This window comes from Mus caroli, chromosome 9 (genome assembly GCF_900094665.2).
Source record: "Mus caroli chromosome 9, CAROLI_EIJ_v1.1, whole genome shotgun sequence".
Classification (NCBI taxonomy): domain Eukaryota; kingdom Metazoa; phylum Chordata; class Mammalia; order Rodentia; family Muridae; genus Mus; species Mus caroli.
Genome location: NC_034578.1, coordinates 96,621,450 through 96,646,342, shown reverse-complemented (window position 1 = coordinate 96,646,342; position 24,893 = coordinate 96,621,450). Strand labels below are relative to the sequence as shown.

At 38.0% G+C, this 24,893-nt stretch overlaps 1 protein-coding gene across 2 annotated transcripts in view; it reads left to right on the top strand.

The window, feature by feature from the left end:
- Ppp2r3a (protein phosphatase 2 regulatory subunit B''alpha) overlaps positions 1-24,893 on the top strand; it is a 133,128-nt gene that overhangs the window by 73,449 nt on the left and 34,786 nt on the right. For both annotated transcript variants that reach the window (XM_021171945.2, XM_021171946.2), the window contains 3 exons: positions 384-458; positions 15,888-15,974; positions 20,822-20,978. In XM_021171945.2, the coding sequence (XP_021027604.1) occupies positions 384-458; positions 15,888-15,974; positions 20,822-20,978 (319 nt within the window). The remainder of the gene's footprint in view (positions 1-383; positions 459-15,887; positions 15,975-20,821; positions 20,979-24,893) is intronic.

The window sequence follows — 24,893 nt, the reverse complement described above, 5'->3', positions numbered from 1 at the left end:
AAAAAAGAAAGAAAATCATTTTTGTTGTCTTGTCTCTGTCATAACTCCTGGTAAATCATACTGTGATCTATGGGATGGCTTTTCAGACAGCCTTTACTGTGTTAGGATCGCAAAGCATACATACCCCTAAAGCATTTGACTCGTGAATCACTAAATACAGATAATTTAAATGGTTTATATTTAAGCATATTGTGTGCGTGTAGAAAATCAGGTATTATAAACATGCTTATAACAAAAAATTAATTAAATTTTCAGTGTATTATGCAGTATTCCAGAATAGATTTGCTCAACTCTCAGCCTATTCCACAAGAAGGAATATTTTGGAGGAGGAGGTTTTGATTTTTTATGTTTGTTAACTTAGTTTTGATTTCAATCTCTTTAAGGATGTGGTAGATACCCACCCTGGCCTCACCTTCCTGAAAGATGCTCCAGAATTCCATTCCCGCTACATCACCACGGTAGGATGAGCACTGACTTGAAGTAAAGAGCTTAAGTCACTTCTTTATTGTTAGCTAGTACCCAGGCTTTCACATTGTTGTACAAAAGGTAATTGGGTCTATAATGATTATTTTAAATGGAAATAAGGTAAAAAGTGAAAATAAATGGGCAACTTTTTATTTGTATCCATAGCCCTTCACGTGTGGGTCAATACTTAAGAGGTCTGTGGTATAAAATTGCACTAATATCTATCTGGTATTATAAGGCATACATTTACTCTTTTTTGAGATTTATTTTTATTTGTATGGGTATTTTGCCTATATGTCTGTGTTCATATGCATGCAGTGCCTGTGGAGGCTGAGAGAAGGCATCAGATTCCCTAGAACTGGAGCTACAAGACTGTCGTGAGGCGCCATGTGGGTGCTGGGGATCAAGCCTGGGTCCTCTGGAAAAGCAGCCAGAGTTCTTAACGTCTAATCCACCTCTCTACCCAGTGCCTTTACTGTTACAGATTCTCATATTTGGTCAGCTTCAGCATTTCTAAGTAATACTTAAAATAATTATCAACAGTTTATTCCCTCCCCCCCAAAAAAAGATGTCTCTAGACCCCTATAATTGATAGAGATAATAAGTAGCTTGTGTGTAAACAGAACAAGCCATATGGGAATCTCAAACAACATGCTCACAATTCCAGTGTGTGTGGTGCTCACGCTCCTTGTTTGGCATCTGGTCTGATGTGATGAGCACAGGTCATCAGGAGTGAGAGGGTCCAGGCCAGCAGTGCAGTCTCTGCCCCAATAGCCCAGGTATTCAAAACACGAGCTAAAGGCATACTTCATATTCATAGATACACTAAAGTGAGACAGCCTTTGCCAGTAGCTTACTGAGATAACTCGGGTAAATAGGGTAGTCTCCTCTTGGGAGAATTCTGTCATTCTGAGAGTGTAGTTCTAATATAACAAATGTCTACTATGTTATTTGAGTATTTCCCCCCTATTGGAATGTCTTTTCTTTTCTATTATTTCTCTTTTGATGCTAAAACACTTGGTAAGATTTTGGCCAGCAAGAAAGCTCAGCAGCTAGACATGCTGATGTCTGTCTTTAAGCCAAGCAGCAGACACTAGTGAATTTCCATGAATTTGGAGGCCATCCAGGTCTACATAGCAAGTCCCAGAACAACCAGACCTACATAGAGAGACCCTGTCTCCACAACAAGCAAACAAAGAGACTTAGCAGCCTAGCCAGCAAGCCTAATTACCCAAGTATGATACCAAGACAACATGGTAGAAAAAGAGAACCAACTCCCAGAAACTATTCTCTGGCCTCCACACTTATGCCATGGAATGTACACACATACAGCATGTGTGCAAGAGAGAGACAGAGAGAGAGAGAGAGAGAGAGAGAGAGAGAGAGAGAGAGAGAGACGAGGGAGGGAGGGAGGGAGGGAGGGAGAGAGGGAGGGAGAGAGAGAGTGTGTTAAATTTTAAAATAAATAAAATGTAACATTCTTTCTAAGCCAGAAGGTGGTGTCACTCTTCCAGCAAACTATCTCAGAAGTCAGTTTTGCTCACTAGCCATTCTGAACTAGCAGTTACAGCAGGCGTCTCCCCACAGTCCCCAGAGTGCTTTCTCATCTGGACAACTTCTGATTGGTCTTTTCTGCTTCTACCATCACTGCCCATACAGACTTGTCTTCCCAAAACAGTTACCCTTTAAAACTTCAAGACAGGGGCTGGAGAGATGGCCCCACAGTTAAGAGCATCGACTGCTCTTCCAGAGGTCCTGAGTTCAAATCCCAGCAACCACATGGTGGCTCACAACCATTTGTAATGGGATCTGATGCCCTCTTCTGGTGTGTCTGAAGATAGCAACATTGTACTCATATACATAAAATAAATAAATAAATCTTAGAAAAAAAAAAAAAAAAGACAAGTCAGATCACATGACTCCTCTGCTCCAACCTTTCCGTGGTTTCTCATCTCACTTGGAATAAAACTTACAATCCATGTCTGTCCTCCATCGTCCCCCTCATACCTGTGCAGTTTTGTTCACTACTGTTTTATGACTAGCATACAAAGTAATGTTTCATTATAGAATTCTCAGAGAAAGTTGTTTTGATTGATTCTCCTATCCTTCTGGCTCTCTTTCTCTCTATGATCCCCACTTTGTGCCTTCCATTTGACCCCTGTTTTCATGAAGTGTGCTGTGTGGCCCTCCTCCCCACTGTCCCGCCTCTCTTCCCCTCTGTAGTCCTGCTTCATGTTTCATAGCCCATGCCCACACTCAAGCCTCCCTCACAAATACAAACATTAAAACCTAGGGTCCTGGAGCTGGAGAAATGGCCCAGCAGCTAAGAGCTCTCGATGCTCTTGCAAAGGACCTGGGGTCAGTTTCTAGCATCCACAGGGCAGCCCTACCATTTGTAAGGCCACTTCTGTGGAACTTGGTTCCCCCTTTTCTGACCTCTGTAGCACTGCATATACATGGTATACTTACATACAGGCTGGAAAAACACTCATACACATAAAATAAAGATAAGTAAACCTTTAAACACTAGGATCTATATAGGAAAAATACATTGCAGTATTTGTCTTTCTGAGTCTGGCTTAACTCACTTAATACAATAGCTTCCAGACCCATCTATTTTATTGTGAATTTCATTCTCCTTACAGCTAAATATAATTCCTTTGTGTATATATATTTTCTTTCATTGTCCATTCATTTACTGATAAACATCTAAGCTGGTCTCATTTCCCTGTTAGTGGAAGACTATATCATTAAACATAGAATATGTGTATCTTTGTAGTAGAATACAGAGACCTTTAGGTAAATGTCCAGGAATGTGGTACAGATGAGTCATATAAGTTCTATTTTTTAAGTTTTTAAAGCCTTCCATACTAATTTCCATAATTGCTGTACTAGTTTCCACCCCACAAGCTATAATAAAGATTATTCTTCCTCTACATCCTCATCAGCATTTTATGTCATCTCCTTTAAAACAAAACAAAACTGTACGTGTCTTAGTTTCTATTCTATCGCAGTGGTGAAGCACCATGATGAAGGCAACATGGAGAAGGAAGACTTTAATTGGGGCATTGCTTATAGTTTCAGAGTGTTAGTCCCCGACCAGCAGGTGGGCAGACAGCACTAGAGCAGCAGTAGCTGAGATCTTACATCTGAGCCACAGGATGGAGGCAGAGAGACTGAGCCGGTCTCCTGTGGGCCTCTGACACTTCAAAGCCCTCCTCCAGAGAAAGACTTCTCCAACAAGGCCACAGCTTCTAATCCTTCCTAAACGGTTCACTCACTGGGGACTGAGGGCCAGACTTATTCAAACCACTGCAATATATCCGGGATACATGTATGTTTACGTGTTTGCCAGAATATAGGCTCATGTACACCTACAGTGGCCAGAAGAGGAATTGGATTCCCTGTAGCTTTAAGCCACCTGACATGGGTGCTAGGCTCTATGTAAACCTGGGATCTCAAGAACAGCACATGCTTAACCACTGAGCCATCTCTCTGGCTAGTTTCTTTTTTGTCTGTTTTTCTGATGATAACTCTTCTAGCTGGTATATGATAGAATCACAAAATAGTTTTAATTGGCATTTCCCTGGAGACTAACACTTAGTTGAACACTTTTTAAAATTTTTGTTAGTTATTTGTATAATTTTTCAACCTTTATTGGGGTGAGGGAAAATGTTACAAAGGATAGATTCTAATATCAAGAATACAGGAATTTTTCACTGTTTTTGAAAGTGAAGCCAGGCATGGTTGGTGGTTCATGCTTACAATCCTAGGACTGAAGAATCACAAGCAGGTTCAAGACCAGATTTGGCTATAGAATGAGTTCCAGGCCGGCCTGGGCTACTGAGTGAGATCCTGGGTCAAATCATAATAATGAAGGAGGAGAAAAAGAAAGGGAAATAATGGTGAATCATGCCTTGAAATAGATTTCTCATGGAGTGAACATAATGTTCTTTTTGGACAATTTCGGAGATCAGATACAATGTATTTAATAATATTCGTCTTCCATCACCCTCTTTGTCCCCCTTCCCTCTAACTTTCATGTCTCTGTTATTTTGGGACCCATTGAGTCCAGCTGGGGTTGGTTGCAGTAGCATGGGAGGGAGTTATTTAGTAGAGCATGGGCAGCTAACTTATCAGTGGCTTCATCACTGATAAAGAAAAAAGATTCGCATCTCTCCAGCCAAGCATTGACTGCCAATAGCATTGAGAAAGAGAAGTGTTGATGGACTCAGTATTGTGTAAGGCTTGTGCAGATAGCTACATCTCTGAGTGTTCTTGATTGCAATGGCCCTTGCATGATGCCATGTCCAGAAGACAACAGCCCTCCCATCCTCTGGTTCTTACATTCCTTCCACCCCTCTTCCTCATTGTTTCTTTGGCCTTGGAAAGGGTGATACAGATGTCTTGTTTGAGTCTACACACTCAAACATTTTCAGCATTTTTACCAGTTGAGTCTATTTACCACCACCCAGTGTAAAGAGAAACTCCTTTGAACAAAACTGAGAACAGCACAGTCTCGTATCAGACATAAATTTCTTTTTTTTTTTTGTCACTTTTTTTATTAGATATTTTCTTTATTTACATTTCAAATGCTATCCCGAAAGTTCCCTATACTCTCCCCCGCCCTGCTCCCCTACCCACCCACTCCCATTTCTTGGCCCTGGCATTCCCCTGTACTGGGGCATATAAAGTTTGTAAGACCAATGGTCCTCTCTTCCCAATGATGGCCAACTAGGCCATCTTCTGCTACATATGCAGCTAGAGACACAAGCTCTGGGGGTACTGGTTAGTTCGTATTGTTGTCAGATATAAATTTCATCCTGTGAATTGGGCCTCAAATCTAATAATAAAGTTAATATTACTATTACCTGGTATTTTTGGTGTGTGTCTGTGTGTGTGTCTGTGTGTGTGTCTGTGTGTGTGTGTGTGTGTGTGTGTGTGTGTGTGTGTATGTGTATAGATCTATACAGGCCAGAAATCTACAAAAGTATCTTCCTCTATCATTTTCCACTTTCTGTTTTGAGGCAGAGCTCTCTGGGCCTAGAGGTCACTGATTAGCTGGACTGCTGACCAGCAAACCCTAGGGATCCACCTTTCTCTGCCCCAGTTCCGGAGCTAGGGTTTCAGGCATACACCAGCCACATGGCCAGCTATCTGTGTGACTGCTGGCAATCTGAAGTCAGGTCCTTACGCTTGTCTGAGCCATCTCCCCAGCCCAGTGTTTATTCTTTTGAGAACTTCTGTTCTTTTCATTGTCCCACTTATTGACTGTCAGTTTTTGAGTTCTAGAGGTTCATTTTTGTAATTTTTATAAGATCTTAACTTGCCTTGTCTGAAGTATGGCTGATAAAGATTTTTCTCCCATTCTATAGGGTTCTGTACACTTAACTGATAGGTTCACTTGCTATGTAATAACTCTTAAACTTTTTATCAAAATCCATTTATTAATTCTTAAGGCTATTTCCTGTGCTATTGCAGTTTTATACAGAAAATTCTTTCTTATAGCTATATTCTGAAATGTTTGTTTTCTCTCTCATAATTTAATCATTTCAGGATTTAAATTAAGGTCCTTGGATCCCTTGAAATTAGCTCTCTCTCCACATGTTTAAGAAGGGTGTGTGTGTGTGTACGCACATATGTGTAAAACAGAGTTCTGGTTTCATTTATCTATGGGTGATTATCCAGTTTGCCAGCAGTGTATTGAACAGTGTATGGTTTTGATATTTTTGTCCAAAATTAGGTGTGTCTATAGACATATGGGTTTGCTTGGGGAAGAGGGGGTCCTATGTTGTTTCACTGGCTGGTTTTTTGTTTCATGCCAGTATATTGCTGCCTCTGTCACTGTGACTTGGAGCATAGTGTGAGGTTAAGAATATGTATTATCATTGGCATTGTTCTTTCTGCTTAGGATCGCTTGGGTTATACATGGTTTTCTGTTTCCATATGAATTTTGGGATGATTGCTTTCTAGTTCTGTGAAGAATGCCATTGGCAAGGATTACATTGAATCTGCTACTTTCACAATATTAATTTTGCCAATCCAGAAGCATAAAAAGTCATTCTCTTATCTGATGCCTTCTTCTGTTTCTTTGAGTATCTTAAATGTTTTTGTTGTGTTTGCTTAGTTTGGGTTTGGTAGAGATCTTTTACCTCTTAGATTTATTCCTATAAATTTTATTGGAGGCACTATCCTGAATGGGATATTTTTTCTAATTTCTTTCTCAGCAGGTTTGCTATTGTATTCATAAGAGGTAATGATTTTTATATGTTGATTCTGTCTTGCAACTGACTGAATGTATTTATTACATCTAGGAGTTTTCTGGTGGAGTGGAAGAATCTTGTCATCTGCAAATAAAGGATTTTACCTCTTCCTTTCTTGGCTGTATCCCTTTCATGTCTTTCTCTTTTCTTACAGCTCTAGCTTAGTCTTGGAAGAGGGGAGAGAGTGAACATCCTTGTCTTGTTCTAGATGTTTAGAGAAAATGCTATCATTTTTTTCTTGGTAGTATAATGTTGCCTTAAAGATATGTCACCTAGTAGCTTTATTTGGGGGGGGGGGTATGTTCCATTTATTTCTAATTTCTCCAGTACTTTTATCATTAAGGCTTGTTTAACTTGTCAAATTCCTGTTCTGCATCTATCAGGATGACCAAGTGTTTCCGTCTGTACATATAGTTATGTGGTGAAGTATACTTATTGATTTGCTTATGTGGACCAACCTTGCTTGATGATATTCTTTCTCTCTCTCCTCTCCCCTCTCTCTCTCTCTCTCTCTCTCTCTCTCTCTCTCTCTCCCCTCACCATGTCTGGGCAAGCGCATTTCTACCTCAGATGCTTTGTTCTTCCTCTTTCCTTGACACAGAATGTCCTTCTACACATTTCATCCTATTCACACTTGCTTCCAGATACTTTCCTAAATAGCCTCTGAACACTTTCTGCTTTATTTTTGACTCTTCTCTGATATTTAATGTTTTGCTCGGTGTCTGTCTCCTCTGTATATAAACTACATGAGAGCAGGGGCTTTATCTGCATATTTTACTTCTCTGGCCCCAGAACTCAAATATGTTACTTAATAGATGCACATTAAACATTTATTAAGTAAAAAATAATTCTATTCTTAAATATTTTTCTTTTGTGAGACTAGACAAATATTCTACAACTAAGTGATATTCCTGGACCCATGAGAATATTCTTACTTAATGAGTCTATATTCGTGAGATGGCTCAGCAGTTAAAGGTGGCTGCCACCAAGTGTGATGACTAAAGTTCAGTCTCTCAGAAACCATGAGGAAGAAGGCTATAACTAACTCCCACAGGTTGTTCTCTGGCCCCCACATGTGTGTGCATGCACAAAAATTCTGCCAATCCAAGGGGAATTACTGAGTTTTGGTCATTGGCTGTTCTGTAAGTGTAGGGCACATTAGCAGCATATTTTAAGTTTTTCAGTGTTTTCTTATAATCACAAGTATTTCAGAGGCTGAAGCAAAAGAATCTGAAGTTTGGAACCAGCCTGGACCATGGATCAAGGCCCTGTCAAAAGAAAAAAAAAATGATGTTTTATTTAGAATTTTTTTTTAAAGATTTATTTATTTATTATATGTAAGTACACTGTAGCTGTCTTCAGACACTCCAGAAGAGGGCGCCAGATCTCGTTATGGATGGTTGTGAGCCACCATGTGGTTGCTGGGATTTGAACTCTGGACCTTCGGAAGAGCAGTCGGGTGCTCTTACCCACTGAGCCATCTCACCAGCCCTTTATTTAGAATTTATTCACAGAAAAAATGTTAATGAACAGAAAAGTAAAGAGATAAGTGTTCTTCATTCTTTCTAGTTTGCTATTTTTTGACATGGCTGAGCCTATAGCAGTCTATGGTGTTCCGCAACTAGTGTCTACAAAATTTATGATTTTTTATCCCACTTTTTAGGAAATTCCACTAGCTTAATAATTGTTGGACAAAGGAAAAACTATACAAATAAAAAATAAAAAAAGAAAAGGTAAGAACTATACTAGTCACTCAGAGAATATAATTTACTATCTCTGCTGTCGTCATTTTCATGGTATTTGCATATTATTGCTTAGAGGTATGAAATGCATACTTTTATGTTAATATATACTTTGTCTTCAATGTAGAAAAATGATTCTATTACTCAGAAGTAAGCACTAAACTGAAAAATATTTGTAACAGTAAAATAGCGTCATAAAAAGTATCAAGAGTTACTTGGAAGTACTTGATATGACTCTGTACATACTGAGATATCAAAATAACTGTACTGTGGACATTTTAGACCATCATTATAACAATAAAGGGCTGGAGATGTGTGTGGTTCAGTGGTGAGCACTTGTCTGGCATGCAAAGTGTCCTAGAGCCACAAAACAAGTCAAAGCAAAAGTCTAACAATGAGTATATGAAAACAGAACTTTGTATTGGTTGCCTGTTCTTTCCAAAGCCCTTTTATTAGGAAATCTAGCCAAATCATAGCATGAAGTTGCTGAAACTTTAGTGTTAAGTTTGCACAAGTGAGGTTCTTCTAGAATAATTGCAACATACTCTCTAGTAGGAAATTGACTAATCGCATACTTGGGCATGAAAGTGACCAAACTAAAGAAACATCTTACTCATAGCAAAAACAGTGAAGATCATAAGTAATAAATCATAAAGCTCTGTGATAAAAGAATATACATCCTGTTTTGGTAACAATTTTGTCAGTGTTTTTAAGACTAGAAAGAACATCAGCTAGGTAAGAAAGTACTGCAAAAGTCAGCCCATGTTCCTTATTTCCTAAAAAGGTTACTGACTAAAAAGACAAGTTATGTTGGCAATGAATGGAAATAAAAATATGAATACCAACAAATTATAGCCTTTGAATTACAGCTTTACATGTTGGGCCAAGAGATTGTTAGTGACTAAATGCTCTGCTTAAGTATGCCAACATATGCCAGCCTTGAAAAGGGAGGTGGCCCATTTACGTTTTTACAGTGAGCAATGGGCCTTCAAAGAGTTCTCCGTGGCCCTGGCACTGGCAGGGAAGCTATTCTGGGGCTCACACAGATGGTGTCTCAGTGGTTTACTCGGTTCTCACTTGGCCTGAATCTATCACTGTAAGCTAAAATTACTGAGCTGTGCAGTAGCTTCTTCTCACCATAGAGAGAGCTTTAAGCTTGTTCCCCTTTTCTCTCGACATAGAAAGAAATCAATTTTTAGAAACATTGTGTAGTTGTCCAAATTATTTAGAAAGACTGAGAAGAAATTTCAGAGCTCTGACGGTCAAAGAATGAATTGGTGATCCACTCAGTATGACTTTCCAGGCAGATGAGCCAGACTTCCACTGCTTAACTATGTTTATCTGAACTCATCACCTATAGTGAGGATTCTTTGTTAATTCCTCTCCTTATTTCATCTACTTTCAAAAATAGCATGTATTAGAGCCAAGCATTTCCTATCCTGGCAGCCTGTGTCGTGAATTAGTTTCCATCTTCATATATACAAAGGGAACTGACACATGATTCAACTTGTCTGTCAACCTGACTAGAGGTCTTGGTGAAAGACTGTCAGTTTTATTTTTCTCACTAGTAGTAAAGAATGATTCTTGCTATTTTTTTGTATTTCAAAATTGTGACAAAGTTGTTAAAACAGCAAGCAAATTGGAGAGCCAGCTGCTACATGCTTTCACCACTAGATGGTAGCCCTACCTCAGTGATGAAGAGACAATACATCTGCTATGGAGTTGAGCCTCAGAATGTGACAACTGGGGAGATGGAAGACACAAGTGTGTTATTTTACACTGCAAACAAAGCAGCTTAGCAAAGACTTACAACAGAACACACCTAACATACTTATGTGTTTCTTTTTTAATTTTAGATATGTGACTGCTTTGCCTACGTATATGTATATGTACTACATGTATGCCTAGTGTCACAGAGATCAGGAGAGGATATCAGATTCCCAGGATCAGATGGTTGTGAGCCATCTTGTGGGTGCTGAGAACCAAACTTAGGTCCACTGCAAGTGTTCTTAATCACCGAGTCATCTCTTTATCACATAAAACTTTTAAATTCCTAAAAATTTAAAATTCTGCCAAAAGGTAGAAAGACGGATAGAAAAATATCTCCATAGTTAAGAGCATGTACTGTTCTTCCAAAGGACCAGAGTTTGGTCCCAGGACCCATGTGGGCAGCTCACAACTACCTGTGACTCCAGCTCCAGGGGAATCCACTGCCCTCTTCTGAATTCCATGAGCACCCACTTATATGTAGGTGCATATATTCACATCTACACACAAATATAATTTTTAAAAAGGAGAAAGGAGAGAAAACTAATGCAGATCAAGGTTTTATAATATTTTGCTTCCATAAATAATATACATACTTTAACATACTTTAAATTAAGCTTATAGTCTAAATCAAGAAATAAATTTATATAAAACTCTAGTGATACTGAACAATAAAAATTGTATGTGTATATTGATACTGTCTTTGAGGGCCAGGCCAGCAAGATGGTTCAGCCATTAAAGGTACCTACCACTAAGCCTGATAACCTTAGTTGAACTTCTGGACTAACTAGGTGGAGCTAGCCAAATAACAAAAGTTATCCTCTGACCTCCACACTTGTGCGGGGCATGTGTGTGCCGTCAGGTATGAGTTTCAGCCCATGCAGTGGGCCTTTTGACCAATCTTTTTTAAAAAGTACTTGGTTGCCCCTATACCATTTGTGCCATTATTGTACTAGTATATCTTGCAAGCAAGCTACTGTTACAGGTGACCAGGATTTGTAGCTAGAAAATACTGATGATTACCCGTCTCTGGTAGCTTGCAGATTACATTCCAATACCATGAATTCTAGTCAGCAGGAGTGAAGCTTCTAGTTAACACCAGCTTTACATTTCTGTGCTTGATAGCATGTGTAAGTATTGTCGTCAGCAATCGGGCTATTAGGCTGTGCAGAATAACCTTGACAATATCCTGGGATATTTGGGGATTTCCACAGGACCAAAGACTCAACAAAATGTAACTCAGTTCTAGTACTGGCAGTTTATTTAACTTGGTAACATAAGGTGTCTAGTCAGGGTATTGATGTCATATATGTATATATTTTAGAATATTTCTACAGTAGTATGTTGCCATATAGTTTTTAAATGTCCTTTAGTGTTAGTTAGTTAGTTGGACCTCCCTGTACTCCCTCCTTTACCATCCCTCTTTCTATTTAATTTTCCTATTTCTACTTTCTCCTTTGTCTTTGCATACCAATATATCTTATTTCTCCTTCCTTTGGAGAACCCTTCTTTCCTGCTAGTCCTTTATTCAATACCTTTGTAGTTTTTCAGATTGCAGCACACATATTGAAGGTTTAAAAGCTAACATCTACATATAAGAGAAAACATACAATATTTGTCTCTTTGAATCTGAGTTACCTCACTTGGGGATTTTTTTTTTTCTAGCTCCATCCACTTATCTGATAATTTCCTAACTTAATTTTAACAGCTAAATAGTATTGCATTGTGTAAATGTAGCACATTTCCATTACTCACTATCGGTTGATGAGCTTGTTGACTGTTTTCAATTTCTGGCTAGTCTGACTAGAGCAACAGTGAACATGGATGAGCAGGTGTCTCTGTAGTGGGATGTAAATGATGCCATGCCTAGTGGGGCTGGATATTGAGGTAGAAGGATCCCAGCTTCCTGAGAAACTGCCACACTGATTTCCATGGTGGCTTTACTAGCTTGTACTCCCACCAGCAATGGATGGATGTTCCCTCCCTACATCCCTGCCAACATGTGTTGTTTTGAGTTTCATTGATCGTGGCCATTCTGACTGTGGTAAGATGAAGTCTCTAAGCAGGCTTAATTTGCATTACTCTGATGGCTGAAAATGTTGAACATATCTTTAGATGTTCCTCAACAACTGTGTTTCCTCTTTTGAGAATTCTCTGCTTAGTTCTGTACCACATTTTTTTATTTGGGTTGCTTTCTTGTTCTGTAATTTTGGTTATTTTAGATATTAATCCTCTATCAGATGTATAATTGGTAAAGATCTTTTCCCACTTTGAAGGATGCTGTTTTCCCCAAATGACAATGCCCTTTGCCATACACAAGCTTTTTAGCGTCATGTGGTCCCTTTTATTATTTCTGATCTCCGTGCCTGTGCTATCAGTGTCTTAAGTTCTTTCCTGTGACAATTGGTTCAAGTATATGCCCCAGTTTTATTTTATCAGATTCAGGATATCTGGTCTTATGATGAGGCCCTTGATCTTTAAATCAAAATTTGTACAGGATGATAAATATGGATCAGATTTATTCTTCCACATGCAACCATCCAGTTTACCCAACACCAATTGTTGAAAATGTCTTTTTTTTTCCAGTGTGTATTTTTTGCCTTTTTGTCAAAATCAGATCAAAATCAAAAGTGAGTCTGGATCTTCGAGTCCATTGATCAACATGTCTGTTTTTATGGACAATACCATGTTGTTTATTAGTATAGTTCTGTAGAATGAATTGGAATCTGAAACAGAAATTTTTTTATTATTCAGATTTGTTTTAGCTATCCTGGATTTTTAATCTTTCTACATGAAGTTTAAACAAATTTCTGTGAAGAATTTTGTTGGAATTTTGATGGGGATTGAATCTGTAGAATGCTTTTGATAAAATGACCATTTTTCAATAATAATCCTACCAATCCATGAGCATGGGAGATTTTTCCATCTTCTGGTCTCTTCAGTTTATTTTGTCAATGGCTTAAAGATGTTATTACTTAAGTCTAACTTGCTTAATTAGAGTTATCAAAACAAATGTAGGCTATTATAAAAGATAGTTGATTTCTCTTTCAAATGTTCACTTTATATAGAAAGGCTACTGATTTTTTGTGTGTGTCAGTTTTGTATCCTGCTACTTTGCTGGAAGTGTTTATGAAATTTAGAAGTCTCCTAGTGGAGTTTGAGGATCTTTTTTATATATGTCATCTGCAACTAAAGATATTTTGCTTTCTTCCTTTCCTATTTGCATTCCCTTTATTTAGCTGTCTACTGTTCTAGCTAAGTACTATATTGAATAGAGTGAATATCCTTGTCTTGCTCTTGGTTTTAATGGAGTTTATTTGAGTTTATTTAGGTTGATGTTGGCTGTAGTGTTGCCTTTATTACATCTGTCTCTTGTATTCCTAGGCTCTCCAGGACTTTTATCATGAAGGAATGTTGTATTTCTTTTCAGCATCTAATGAAATAACCATGTGGTTATTTATCTTTCAATCTGTCTGGTGGGTTTTGTGTACTGATTTACATATGTTGAACCATTCCTGTATCTCTGGAATGAAGCCAACTGGATCATGGTGGAAACTAATTTTGGTGTGTTCTTGGATTTAAATTGCAAGTATTTGATTTAGAATCTTTTCATCAACATTCATAAGGGATATTGATCTATATAACTTTTTTGGCTCTTTGTATGGTTTAGGTATCAGGGTCAGAGTAGCCTTATAAGCAGAGTTGTAATGTGTTCTCCCAATGTCTATTTTGCAGAATGAGGAATATTACTGTTAATTCTTCTTTGAAGTCTCACAGAATTCTATGCTGAATCAACCTGGCCCTGGACTTCGCTTCCCCACTTCTGCCACCGGTTAAAAGTCTTTAATTTCTCAAGAGAACATGGAATTATAGGTCTCTTTAAATTGCTTACTTGGTATTGATACTTTTACGTTTCTTGATTTGGTGCAGTATAGATCTGTAAACTTTATCCTTATGATTCTCTGAACTTCTTCAGTGTCTGTTCTAATGTCCACCTTTTTCATTCTTAATTTTATTAATTTGGATATTCTCCCTCAGTCTTTTAGTTACTTTGGCTAAGGCTTTTTCCATTTGTTGATTTTTTTTTCTTAAATAACCAACTCTTTGTTTCATTAATTTGTATCTTTATTTGTTTTATTACATTGATTTCATTCCTGAATTTGGTTATTTCTTACCATCTACTCTTTTTACAGTACTGTTTCTTCTTGTTGCTCTAGGGTTTCACTGTGTCACTGAATTACTAAGATTAGATCTCTCCAGGTTTTCTTTTTTTAATGTAAGCACTTAGTACATTTCTTTTTTGTTTAGTTTTGGTTTTTTTTTTTTTTTTGGTTTTTTGTTTTGTTTTGTTTCTCTGTATAGCCCTGGTTGTCCTGGAACTCACTCTATAGAGCAGACTGGCTTCAAACTCAGAAATCCCCCTGCCTCTGCCTCCCAAGTACCGGAATTAAAGGCGTGTGCCACCACGCCCAGCCTACTTCGTACATTTCTTTTGTTGATATCCAGCTTTAATCCATGGTGGTCAAGTAGAAGGCTGGATGTTACTTCAGTTTTCTTATATCTGTTGAGACTTGCTTCGTATCTAAGTATGTGATTAATTTTGGAGAAAGTTCTATAAGCTATTGAGAAGAAAGTATATTCTTTTGTGTTTGGGTGAAATATTCAGGAACTGTCTACAATATCCCTTTGATTTATGACATTATTTAGCTCCAGTATTTATTTCTGTTTAGTTTGTGTGTGGATGACCTTTGCTGGCAAGAGTTGGGTATTGACTTCGCCCACTATTATAAAGATGAATATGTGACTTTTAGTGTTTCTTTTATGAAGTTGGGTCCTGTGGTTGGCACAGAAATGTCTAGAATGTCAGCGTCCTCTTGATTTTTTCCTGTAATGAGCGTGTAGTTTCCTTTCTCTTCTGATCAGTTTTATTTGACGTCTACTTTGTTAGATATTAAAGTGTTGTGCCTGCTTGCTTCTTGTGTTGGGATCTACTCATCTAGTCTTCAAACATTTGTTTGAAAAGTTTCTTGGTACCAATATTTGGTCTTATCTTTGTTGGGTGAATGTTATGTTCTTTGGCTACTGTTGCCTTCTCTGGATCCTGGGCAAGTGTGATGACTGTGGGGTCCCTGGTAGAAACTGTTCCTGGGTCATCCTCTGACAGAAAGGAATAGGGACAGGAGGAAAGGGTGAGAGGGTTGCAGAGAAAGAGCTAAGCTAAGCCCCAAATACAACTTTAATAAGAAAAATAATGCTCTTTTGACTCAGACCAGTTTAACAGCCATCCTCTGACTTTCCGATTATTAAGCCAACACAAGTAGAATCCCCCTACCTCGTTACTTTACCAAACATACATAGTCCAGTGAGCACTACTTGAATAAGGTGTCCCTGTGTAATTGAGACACAGTGGGAGTGATACAAGTGGTTAGGAAATGAAAACATGAATGGAATTTTTTTTCTCTTACAGAGGCAAATTTATACTATATATGTGGGGCTAAAACACATAGTTTCATTTTTTATTCAAAATTGCAATTAACATCAAAAGTAGTTGCTTACATTAGTTCTACAGATATTCATAATCTGGCCTTCAGTAGGGCATTAGAGATCTGAACTTGTCTTTTAATTGATTTTGTTTTCCTTTTGAAACTAGGTTGTTCAGAGAATATTCTACACAGTCAACAGATCTTGGAGTGGAAAAATTACTTCGACGGAGATAAGGAAAAGCAACTTTTTGCAAGTATGCCTCTCATATGAAGATATATAAGGGCCAATTTAATAATTTTACTTACTTTTCTTACTCTACTGCAAAGTTCTAAGTATTACTTCTTCCAGGCTATAAGCACTTATCAGTTACTCATGTGGGGAAAAGGCTGTTAAAATAAAAATAAAACAGAAATGCACATCTACACCTGAATTGATAGATGTACATAAAAGATGCAGAAGAAGTTCAGAAGGATTGACATATGATTTTCATCTTGGAGAATATCAGGAGTTTAGCAAGATAAACTCTCAATAGGAAGGGGACTTCCAGGAAGCAGCAACAGCACAAGCCAGAGCCAGAAACAGAAATGTCCCTCCTGTTCAAGAATTTCCAACTAGTGGAAGTGGCCAGGGCTCCAGTGATAGTAACAGGTTGGAAAAGTGGGCTTGCCAAAGAAATGGAAGTCTATAGACTTGATTCAGTAATGACTCTGCTTTGCTAGAAGTAATACATTTTATTCAGTTATCTTATCAAACAAAAAACTATTGACCACTAGTGGGAGCCTTTTACCGAAGTAATATATAAAGAAAATAGAATGATTCACACTTGAAAAAAAAAGTATTTTAAATGGATCATACTAAACAAACCTTTACTAATAATAGTACCTTCTTGCTCTGTATCCTTCCTATCTTTATCTTCACGTTACATAGACAAGGTATTGAAGACTTGGAAAATTAGCAAACCATAATGGAGAAATAAATATTTTGTTACTCTGTAACAAAAATTCTGAACCTGTGAGTCACAACTCCTTTGAAGATTAAACAACCCTGCATATCAGATATTTATGTTACAATTCATAACAGTAACAAAATTTAGTTATAAAGTAGCAATGAAAGTAATATTTGAGGATTACCACAATATGAGGAACTGTATTAAGGGATTGCAGCATTAGGAAGCACTGCTCTAAAATGAACAGTCTGTTTGTAGTCATTGAACATCTGATGTCTGCCTGGGCTCACAGTTGGTATTAAAAAGTGGGTTAAGAAAACAGTAATTTCCTTAATAACAAAAATTATGATTTCTCACATTTTTAAGGCATGTATGTATATGTACTATACGTGTGACTGTTCCCAAGGAGGTCAGAAGAGGGTGTTGGAGCAGATAGAACTGGGTTCTGAATGATTGTGAGCCATTATGTGGATACTGAGAACTGAACCCAGGTCCCCTGCAAGAGCAGCAAATGCTCTTTACCCTTGTGCCTTCGCTGGAGCCTCTAACCTTTTATTACTACTTTAATAAAATCTTCTGAGACTCAGGTATTGTTGAGTAACTTGCACAGAAACACACACCTAGCAGGCTGCAGAACTCAGAGTAGAAGTCAAATGTTCTCTTTCTACGGAGTGATTTATTTTCCTCTCCTCTTTTTCTTTTTCTTTCTTTCTTTTTCTTACCCATCTCCTTAGTCTTCTTCTGAGTCTATGAACAAATGCTCAAAATAGTCTAGTTCTATTAATATATTTAGAGTAAAAAACTATCAAAAAACACTGTTTATGCCATGTGGTAGTAACACACACCTTTAATATCAGCAATAGGGAGGCAGAGGAAGGCAAATAGATCTCTGTGAGTTCGAGGCCAGTGTGGTCTACAGAATGATTTCCAAGACAGCCATGACTACACAAAGAAACCCTGTCCTGGGGGTTAACCATCACTGTTTATCCACCCAGCATTTCATGCACTCCCCATAGAGAACTTACCTATCTGTATTCTTATTTTAAATTGTATTCATTTATCTATGTATGTAAGAGTTTTGTTTGCAAGTATATATATGTATACTACATGTATGCTTGGTGCACTCAGAAGCCATAAGAGAGTGTCAGGTCCCCTGGGACTAAAATTACAGAGAGTTGTGAGCCACCATGTGAGTGCTAGAAATTGAACCTGGGTCTTCTGAAAAAACTAGGCAATGCACTTAACCACTGAACCACCCCTGTGGCCTTATTTTATCTATATAGTATATTGTTTTGTTTTGTGAGAATGCTATATAGAAGGATATTTTCATTCATTTATTCATTTGGAGTGGGGGTAGCATACAAATGCTATTGTCAGAAAAACGAGTTGCCTGAGTTGGGTCTTAGGTATCAAATTGAGGGAATCCGGCTTGGCAGAAGGAATCTTTACCCTCTTAAGCCATCCTACTGGCTCTATGGGGCCTTTTTTTAAAGTATGTGGGAGATACGTACTACTTTATAAATTTGGCGGGTTTTCTTTTCTCTTGAAAATGTCTCAGGATTCCTTCTATTTCTGTCCATCTATTCTGCATGATTGATTGCATGTCTATGCTGTAATTGATTATTCCTCTATTGAGGCTTAGGGCATTTTTATATTTTTTTTCTATTACAATAATGTAGGGACCATCCTTGAACCATACTCTTCTGAGTATATGAATAACAATTTCTCTAGAATAGACTACTAAAAGAAAAAAATCCTGGATTAAATGATACTTTAATAGATGCTGTTAAATTAACTCTTAAAATCCAATTCATCCTTTCTCTTACATATTCACTAACTTGGGAGCAGAGGAAGCCCTAAGTGAGTAAATCCTGAGTGGATGGGTATTATGACATGGGCAGAGCCTAATGGAGGAATCAAGAACAGACAGCCCATAAGAAATTGGCCGACTCTTTACCCATATGGACTAGGGTAAAGAAAGATGGCAAAGCTTTTCTTGAGTCAAAGTATGAGTATTTATGGATGATTAATCTGTGTCTGCAAGAACTAGCAACTGTGACTTCTTCCTCCTGGATGTTTACAGCCTGGTATAGCTCACCTACAAAGACTTCCTGCTGAGACCAGCTTAAATCCCTACTACCACCCTGTGCTGTAACTGATAAACAAACTGAGGTGCCAGGGTAGTTCTAGAGAACCCCACCAGATCCCAGCTTTCCTGTATGCATGCCTGTTTGTCTATTTGTCCTTTCTTCATTCTCTTGCTGTGAGAGGACCCAAGCAGGGCAGGATGGCAACAAACAGCAGAAGTTAATGTACACTTATACCATGTGTTTCCTTTGTGTTATGAAGACTATAACTTAATTTTGCTTACTTAATAACCTTCCATTAAACAGTTTATATAATTTAATGATTTTTTTTCAATTTACAAAATCACTTCCTATTGTAAACATTTTTTTCTATTGGAAACATTTTAAAAAATAATTTATCAGTGTCTTAGTTAGGGTTGCATTGCTGTGAAGAGACACTGTGACCAAGGCAACTCTTACAAAGGACAGTATTAATTGGGGATGGCTTACAGTTTAAGAGGTTCAGTCCATTATCATCATGGTGGGAATCAAGGCAGCAGTTGAGGCAGACATAGTGCTAGAGAAGAAGCTGAAAGTTCTACATCTTGATTCAATGGAAGCAAAAGGAGGGGAAGACTGTCTTCTGCAGGCAGCCAGGAGGAGGGTCTTTTCTGCCCTGGGTGGAGTTTGAACACTCAGAGCCCTCAAAGCCCATCTACACAGTGGCACACTTCCTCCAACAAGGCTACACCTATTCCAAGAAGGCAACACCTCCTAATGGTGCCACTTCCATTGGCACTGTTGAGACCACCACAATCAAAGCAATGCATTTCTATTACAAGTTCATACTCTTTGTCCTCTGTGTTTTCTGCCTTGTATCCCACTTTATTTCCAGTTAGTATTGTTAGCTATTTTTCTTTTTATTTATACTTGTCTTTTATGGGCCTCTAATTTTGGACATTTTCTTTTTAAATTTTTATTACATTTGTGTGGTATGAGTGATCAGGTAAAGGTCAGAAGTCAAGAATCTGTTCTTTCCTTCAGTATGGCCCCTGGTATCAAACTCAATTCATTATGCTTAGTAGCAAGCACCTTTACTGTTAAGCCACCTCACCAGCCCCATTAGACATATCTCTTATAGACAATATATATATTTATCTGTTTTGAGGGATTTTTTTATATTTGATCAAAAATATTTTAATAAGGAGATTTAGCTCATTTATATTTATTCCTGACATTTTTCTATTAATTTTTCTTAAAGTTTCTTTCATTTATAAAAATGTTTTCATTTTTCTACCCACTTAAATGATAATTTTGGTAACTACAGAATTATGGATACAAAAGGCATTATTCCTGGAATCTCCTAGTGGTACAAACTGAGACAGAGACTAGCTCAGAGTCCTTAGCTCCACCCACTGCCTTCTATTTCAAGCCACCATATGCAACCTCAATTGTATACATAAATAATGCTTATGATAAACTTGATTCCATTACAAAGCCAAACATTATATGTATATCCACATTCTTCTTAATATTGCTCATATAATTTTGAAAAATTAAGGAATCTTAGTTTATGAACGTGAATAGTAGAGGACTAGTTATTAAAAAATTACTCATTTGGCCAGGCAGTGGTGGTGCACACCTTTAATCCTAGCACTCAGGATGCATAGGTAGGTGGATCTCCAAGTTTGAGGCCAGCTTAGTCTACAAAACAAGTTCCAGGACAGCCAGAGAAACCCTGTCTCAGACCACACAAACACACACACACACACACACACACACACACACAGAGTTCCTGGCTTGGTACCAAAATCGAAATTTTAAGTTAATGAACAGAAACTTTTGAGACTATAATAACCAAAACTAGTTGAACATCATTTAAAAATTAATTCTTGGGCTGGGCATGGTGGCGTACACCTTTAATCCCAGCACTCAGAGGCAGAGGCAGGCAGATTTCTGAGTTCGAGGCCAGCCTGGTCTACAAAGTGAGTTCCAGGACAGCAAGGGCTATACAGAGAAACCCTGTCTCGAAAAACCAAAATAAATAAATAAATAATAATAATAATTCCTTTATTCATACCATTTCAGACTCTGGCCCTTTTGGAGGAAGAAGAAGATATAAACCAAATCACAGATTACTTCTCTTATGAACATTTCTATGTCATTTATTGTAAATTCTGGGAACTAGATGGTGATCATGACCTGTACATCAGCCAAGCTGATCTGTCTCGATACAATGACCAGGGTAAGTGATTCTAGATGCTAAAGTAAACCTATTTCTAAAGTTGTATAAATTGTCTACCCTTGTTATGAGAAATGCCCTTTCTTAAATTCTTCAAGTCTCATTATAAGGCCAATAATATTTAAATGAGAATGTACAAAGTTTTTTTGTTTGTTTACTCTGTAAACCAGGCTGGCCTCATTCTCATAGAGAACTGCCTGCCTGTGCTTCTCTCCAGTGTTGGGGTTAAAGGTATGTGCCACCATGCCTAGCCAAAGATAATATTTTAAACTTAGAGACCAGAGAAGGAGTTTGGAGCTAAGTAAATAACCACAGCTTTAAAACTGGGAAGTCTTTGTAGTTGTACGCATCATAATTATATACTGATAGTTAGATGCAAGTCTATTTGAAAACTTTCTTATTTAACAGTATTCTTTTCTTTTTTTTTTTTTTTAATGGTTTTTCGAGACAGGGTTTCTCTGTATAGCCCTGGCTGTCCTGGAACTCACTTTGTAGACCAGGCTGGCCTCAAACTCAGAAATCTGCCTGCCTCTGCATCCTGAGTGCTAGGATTAAAGGCGTGCGCCACCACGCCCAGCAACAGTATTCTTACTGTTAAGTAAAAATTAATGTTAATGCTAAAAATGAACTCCCCCCACCCCCCACCCCAACTCCTTCTATGGCCTCACTATGTTCCCTTGGCTGGCCTGGAACTCAATATGTAAACCAAGCTGTCCTGCCTCAGATTTTAAGGACTCTTTATAAAAATTGCTTTTAGGGGGCTAGAGCGATGTCTCAGTGGTTAAGAGCACTTGCTATTCTTCTAGAGTTTGGGTCCCAACAGCCTCATCACATAGCTCCCAACCTCCTCTAACCCTGGTCCCAGAGGACTTTATAACCTCTCTGGCCTCATATGCTTGGACAGTCACACAAAGTAAATCTTTTTTTTTTTTTAAGCTTACTTTTTTAACTCCAGAAAGATATTTTCTCTACAGAGAAATTTCACTTTCTTTCCTTTGTTAGAAAAGAGTTACCCACTGAGCCCTCTTGTTGGCCCCTGATATTTAACAATCTTTTTTTAAAGTTACTTATTGTTATTTATTATTATATAATATTTATATATTATTATATAATACATATGAGTACACTTTAGCTGTCTTCAGACCCACGAGAAGAGGACATTGGATCCCATTACAGATGGTTGTAAGCCACCATGTGGTTGCTGGGAATTGAACTCAGGACCTCTGGAAAAGCAGTCAGTGCTCTTAACCGCTGAGCCGTCTCTCAACCCCCATATGTAATATTCTTAACTAAGTACCAAGGTATATTGATTCATTCTCTCATAAGATTATCCTTATAATAAATATCCTATCTTTAAATATCTTCTGAGCAGTTTTTGAGTCAGGCTTTGTTATTTTAGAGATAGTAGAGAACAAATCTTTAATGTGTAAATTCTGTTTCTGTCATTTAGAATGTGGGATGTGACAAGCCCCTTTCATGAATGATTGGTTTTTGCAGTACTGGGGATTAAGCCTCGAGCCTCATACATGCTCGACAAAAGCTCTACCATTAAGTTGCACTCTACCCTGTATAGTTAGTTTTATCTGATCATCAAGTTTCATAGAGCTTTGCACATTTAAGAAACTGAGGTTTGGTTTGGTTTGGTTTGGTTTGGTTTGGTTTGGTTTGGTTTGGTCTGGTCTGGTCTGGTCTGGTCTGGTCTGGTCTAGTCTAGTCTGGCCTGATGTAGTTTGATTTTGAGCCAACAAGAGCAGCCCAGGCCTATAGTCTCAGATCCTGAAGAAGCTAAGACAAGAGGACTTCTGTAAAGCAGTATTTGGAACCCAGCCTGGGCAACATAGACCCTATCTGTGAAGGGAGGGTAGGGAAACCAACAGTTCTCTGTTAAATTCTTGGGTGCCAAACAGAAATCATGACCAAATAAATACTCAGATGGACATAGTGGATAAACAAGGTAATGCTGTTGCCTTCGTCCTTCAAACAGTCATAATCTTTCTGTCATCAATAACACATAACACCACATTCATTAGCGTCTCTGATCAGCTTTGTTAGGGATGCATTTCCCTGTTAACCATGTTTGAGAGCCAGCTTCTAGAGATCTTGCATAACCTATGGCTCGAAAGCCCCCTCTCCTATTGTTATTGCCATCAAGTTTCTAAATATTGTATTTACTAATTGGGTCAGTGTTAATGACATGATGAAGGGGACACTCAAAATCTACATTTTTGTCCACTTACCTAATTCAGCTTCAGACCAATCTTTAGTTTAAACCTTCCAAAGCTAAAACAACCTTTTTAAAAAGACATTAAGGGTGCATGAGTGCTGGCTCAGCAGTTAAGAGGACTTACTGCTTTTGTAGAACACCAGGCTCCTTTCCCACCACCTAGATAGCAGTTCACAAATGTCTATAACACCAGTGCCAAGGGACCTGATGTCCTCTTTTGGCCTCCATGGGCAACAGACACTCATGTGATGCATGAACATACATGCAGGGAAAATAGTCATACACAGAAAATAAAATTAAATTGGCTTTAAAAATGTTAGCATTAGATTTTAATATTTCTGCTGTTTTCTATATACTATTTCTCTCTAGTACAAAATATTTATTCAATAAATCAAAAATCAACAAAATACAGAGACTACACCTGTGGTTCTAATTTTCCTACCCAAATTGACTTATCCTTATGTTGACTATCCCTAACTCTAAGCAGAACAGATGCTGGGAGCTGCAGCCCTCTACTGAACTCCTTGGTAGTTCTGAATTTTAGTGTGTATTCCATTCATTGTCTGGGGCCTCTAGAGATTCCCTTCCTCCCTTCTCTCATGTCTTCCCTTCCTCCCGCTCCCCTCCCCTCTCCTTTTGGCTATTTTGAATTTTAAAAAGTATCCTGCTATATATTTTCTAGGGTCTGTCATCAAAACCCAACATACTATTTGAAGATATAATTGTTCCTGGGGATGTAGCTCAGTAATAGGTTGGCTGCATAGCATGTTCAGTTGCCCTGTAGAACCGATAACAACAAAGAAGTATTCATTGATGGAGTTTCTTTTAAATGTGTATCTCTTATAGAATGGGAATATAAGAAAAGTATGTTTATGGTATGTCTTGGTATCTTTTCTAAAGCTGCTTGGAAGCATTTTCCATTTCACTTTGTGCACTTCCTGTAACAATGTAAAATGAAGCAATCAGTTTCCCTTGAATTTAATACTAGGATAAAAATTGTCTTGTTTTAGAAGAAAATTTGTCATGTTTTATTGGACAACAAAGTCAATACAAATTCTGTGTTTTTGTCTTAGTTGGCAGGATGCTCAGAATTAACTTAGAACTGAACACCGTAAATAACTACACAGATGTCAGGGACAATCATTGGCCTGATGTTTTTTTTTTAATTAGTGGTTAATAGTTTAAACTTACTTTATTCTTCTAAAAAATATAAATTATGTGTAATAAAAATTTAGAATCTGGGCAGACAAAATTTCTGCACAAATGGGGGTAGGGCCCCCAAGGTCCCACCCTTGACAGAGGAGATTCTGGTGATTGGTCATTACTGAGGGAGGAAGACTCACTTTCCTGTAGGTTTTTGCCAGTGGTAGCTTACCCATGCCCCAGGGGATGTCCCACACACATGTGCGTATGAGGAGTACTAACTGGAGTCGAGAGGCAGGGGGATGAAAAGGACACTACAGTTGGGAGAGAGACAGGATAAAGGACACTTGGAGTTATAGAGTAGTAATGGTAGATGGATGGGTCATAATACAATACATAAAGGTTATGGTGTTTTCAGTGAATACATTTTAATATACTAACTTTAAAGAACTTAGGGGTTGAGGATGTGCTTGGCTTAGCACATACAGGCCTAGGTTTGATTCCCAGTGCCACATAGACTGTGTGCAGTGGTGCACACCTATAATCCCAGT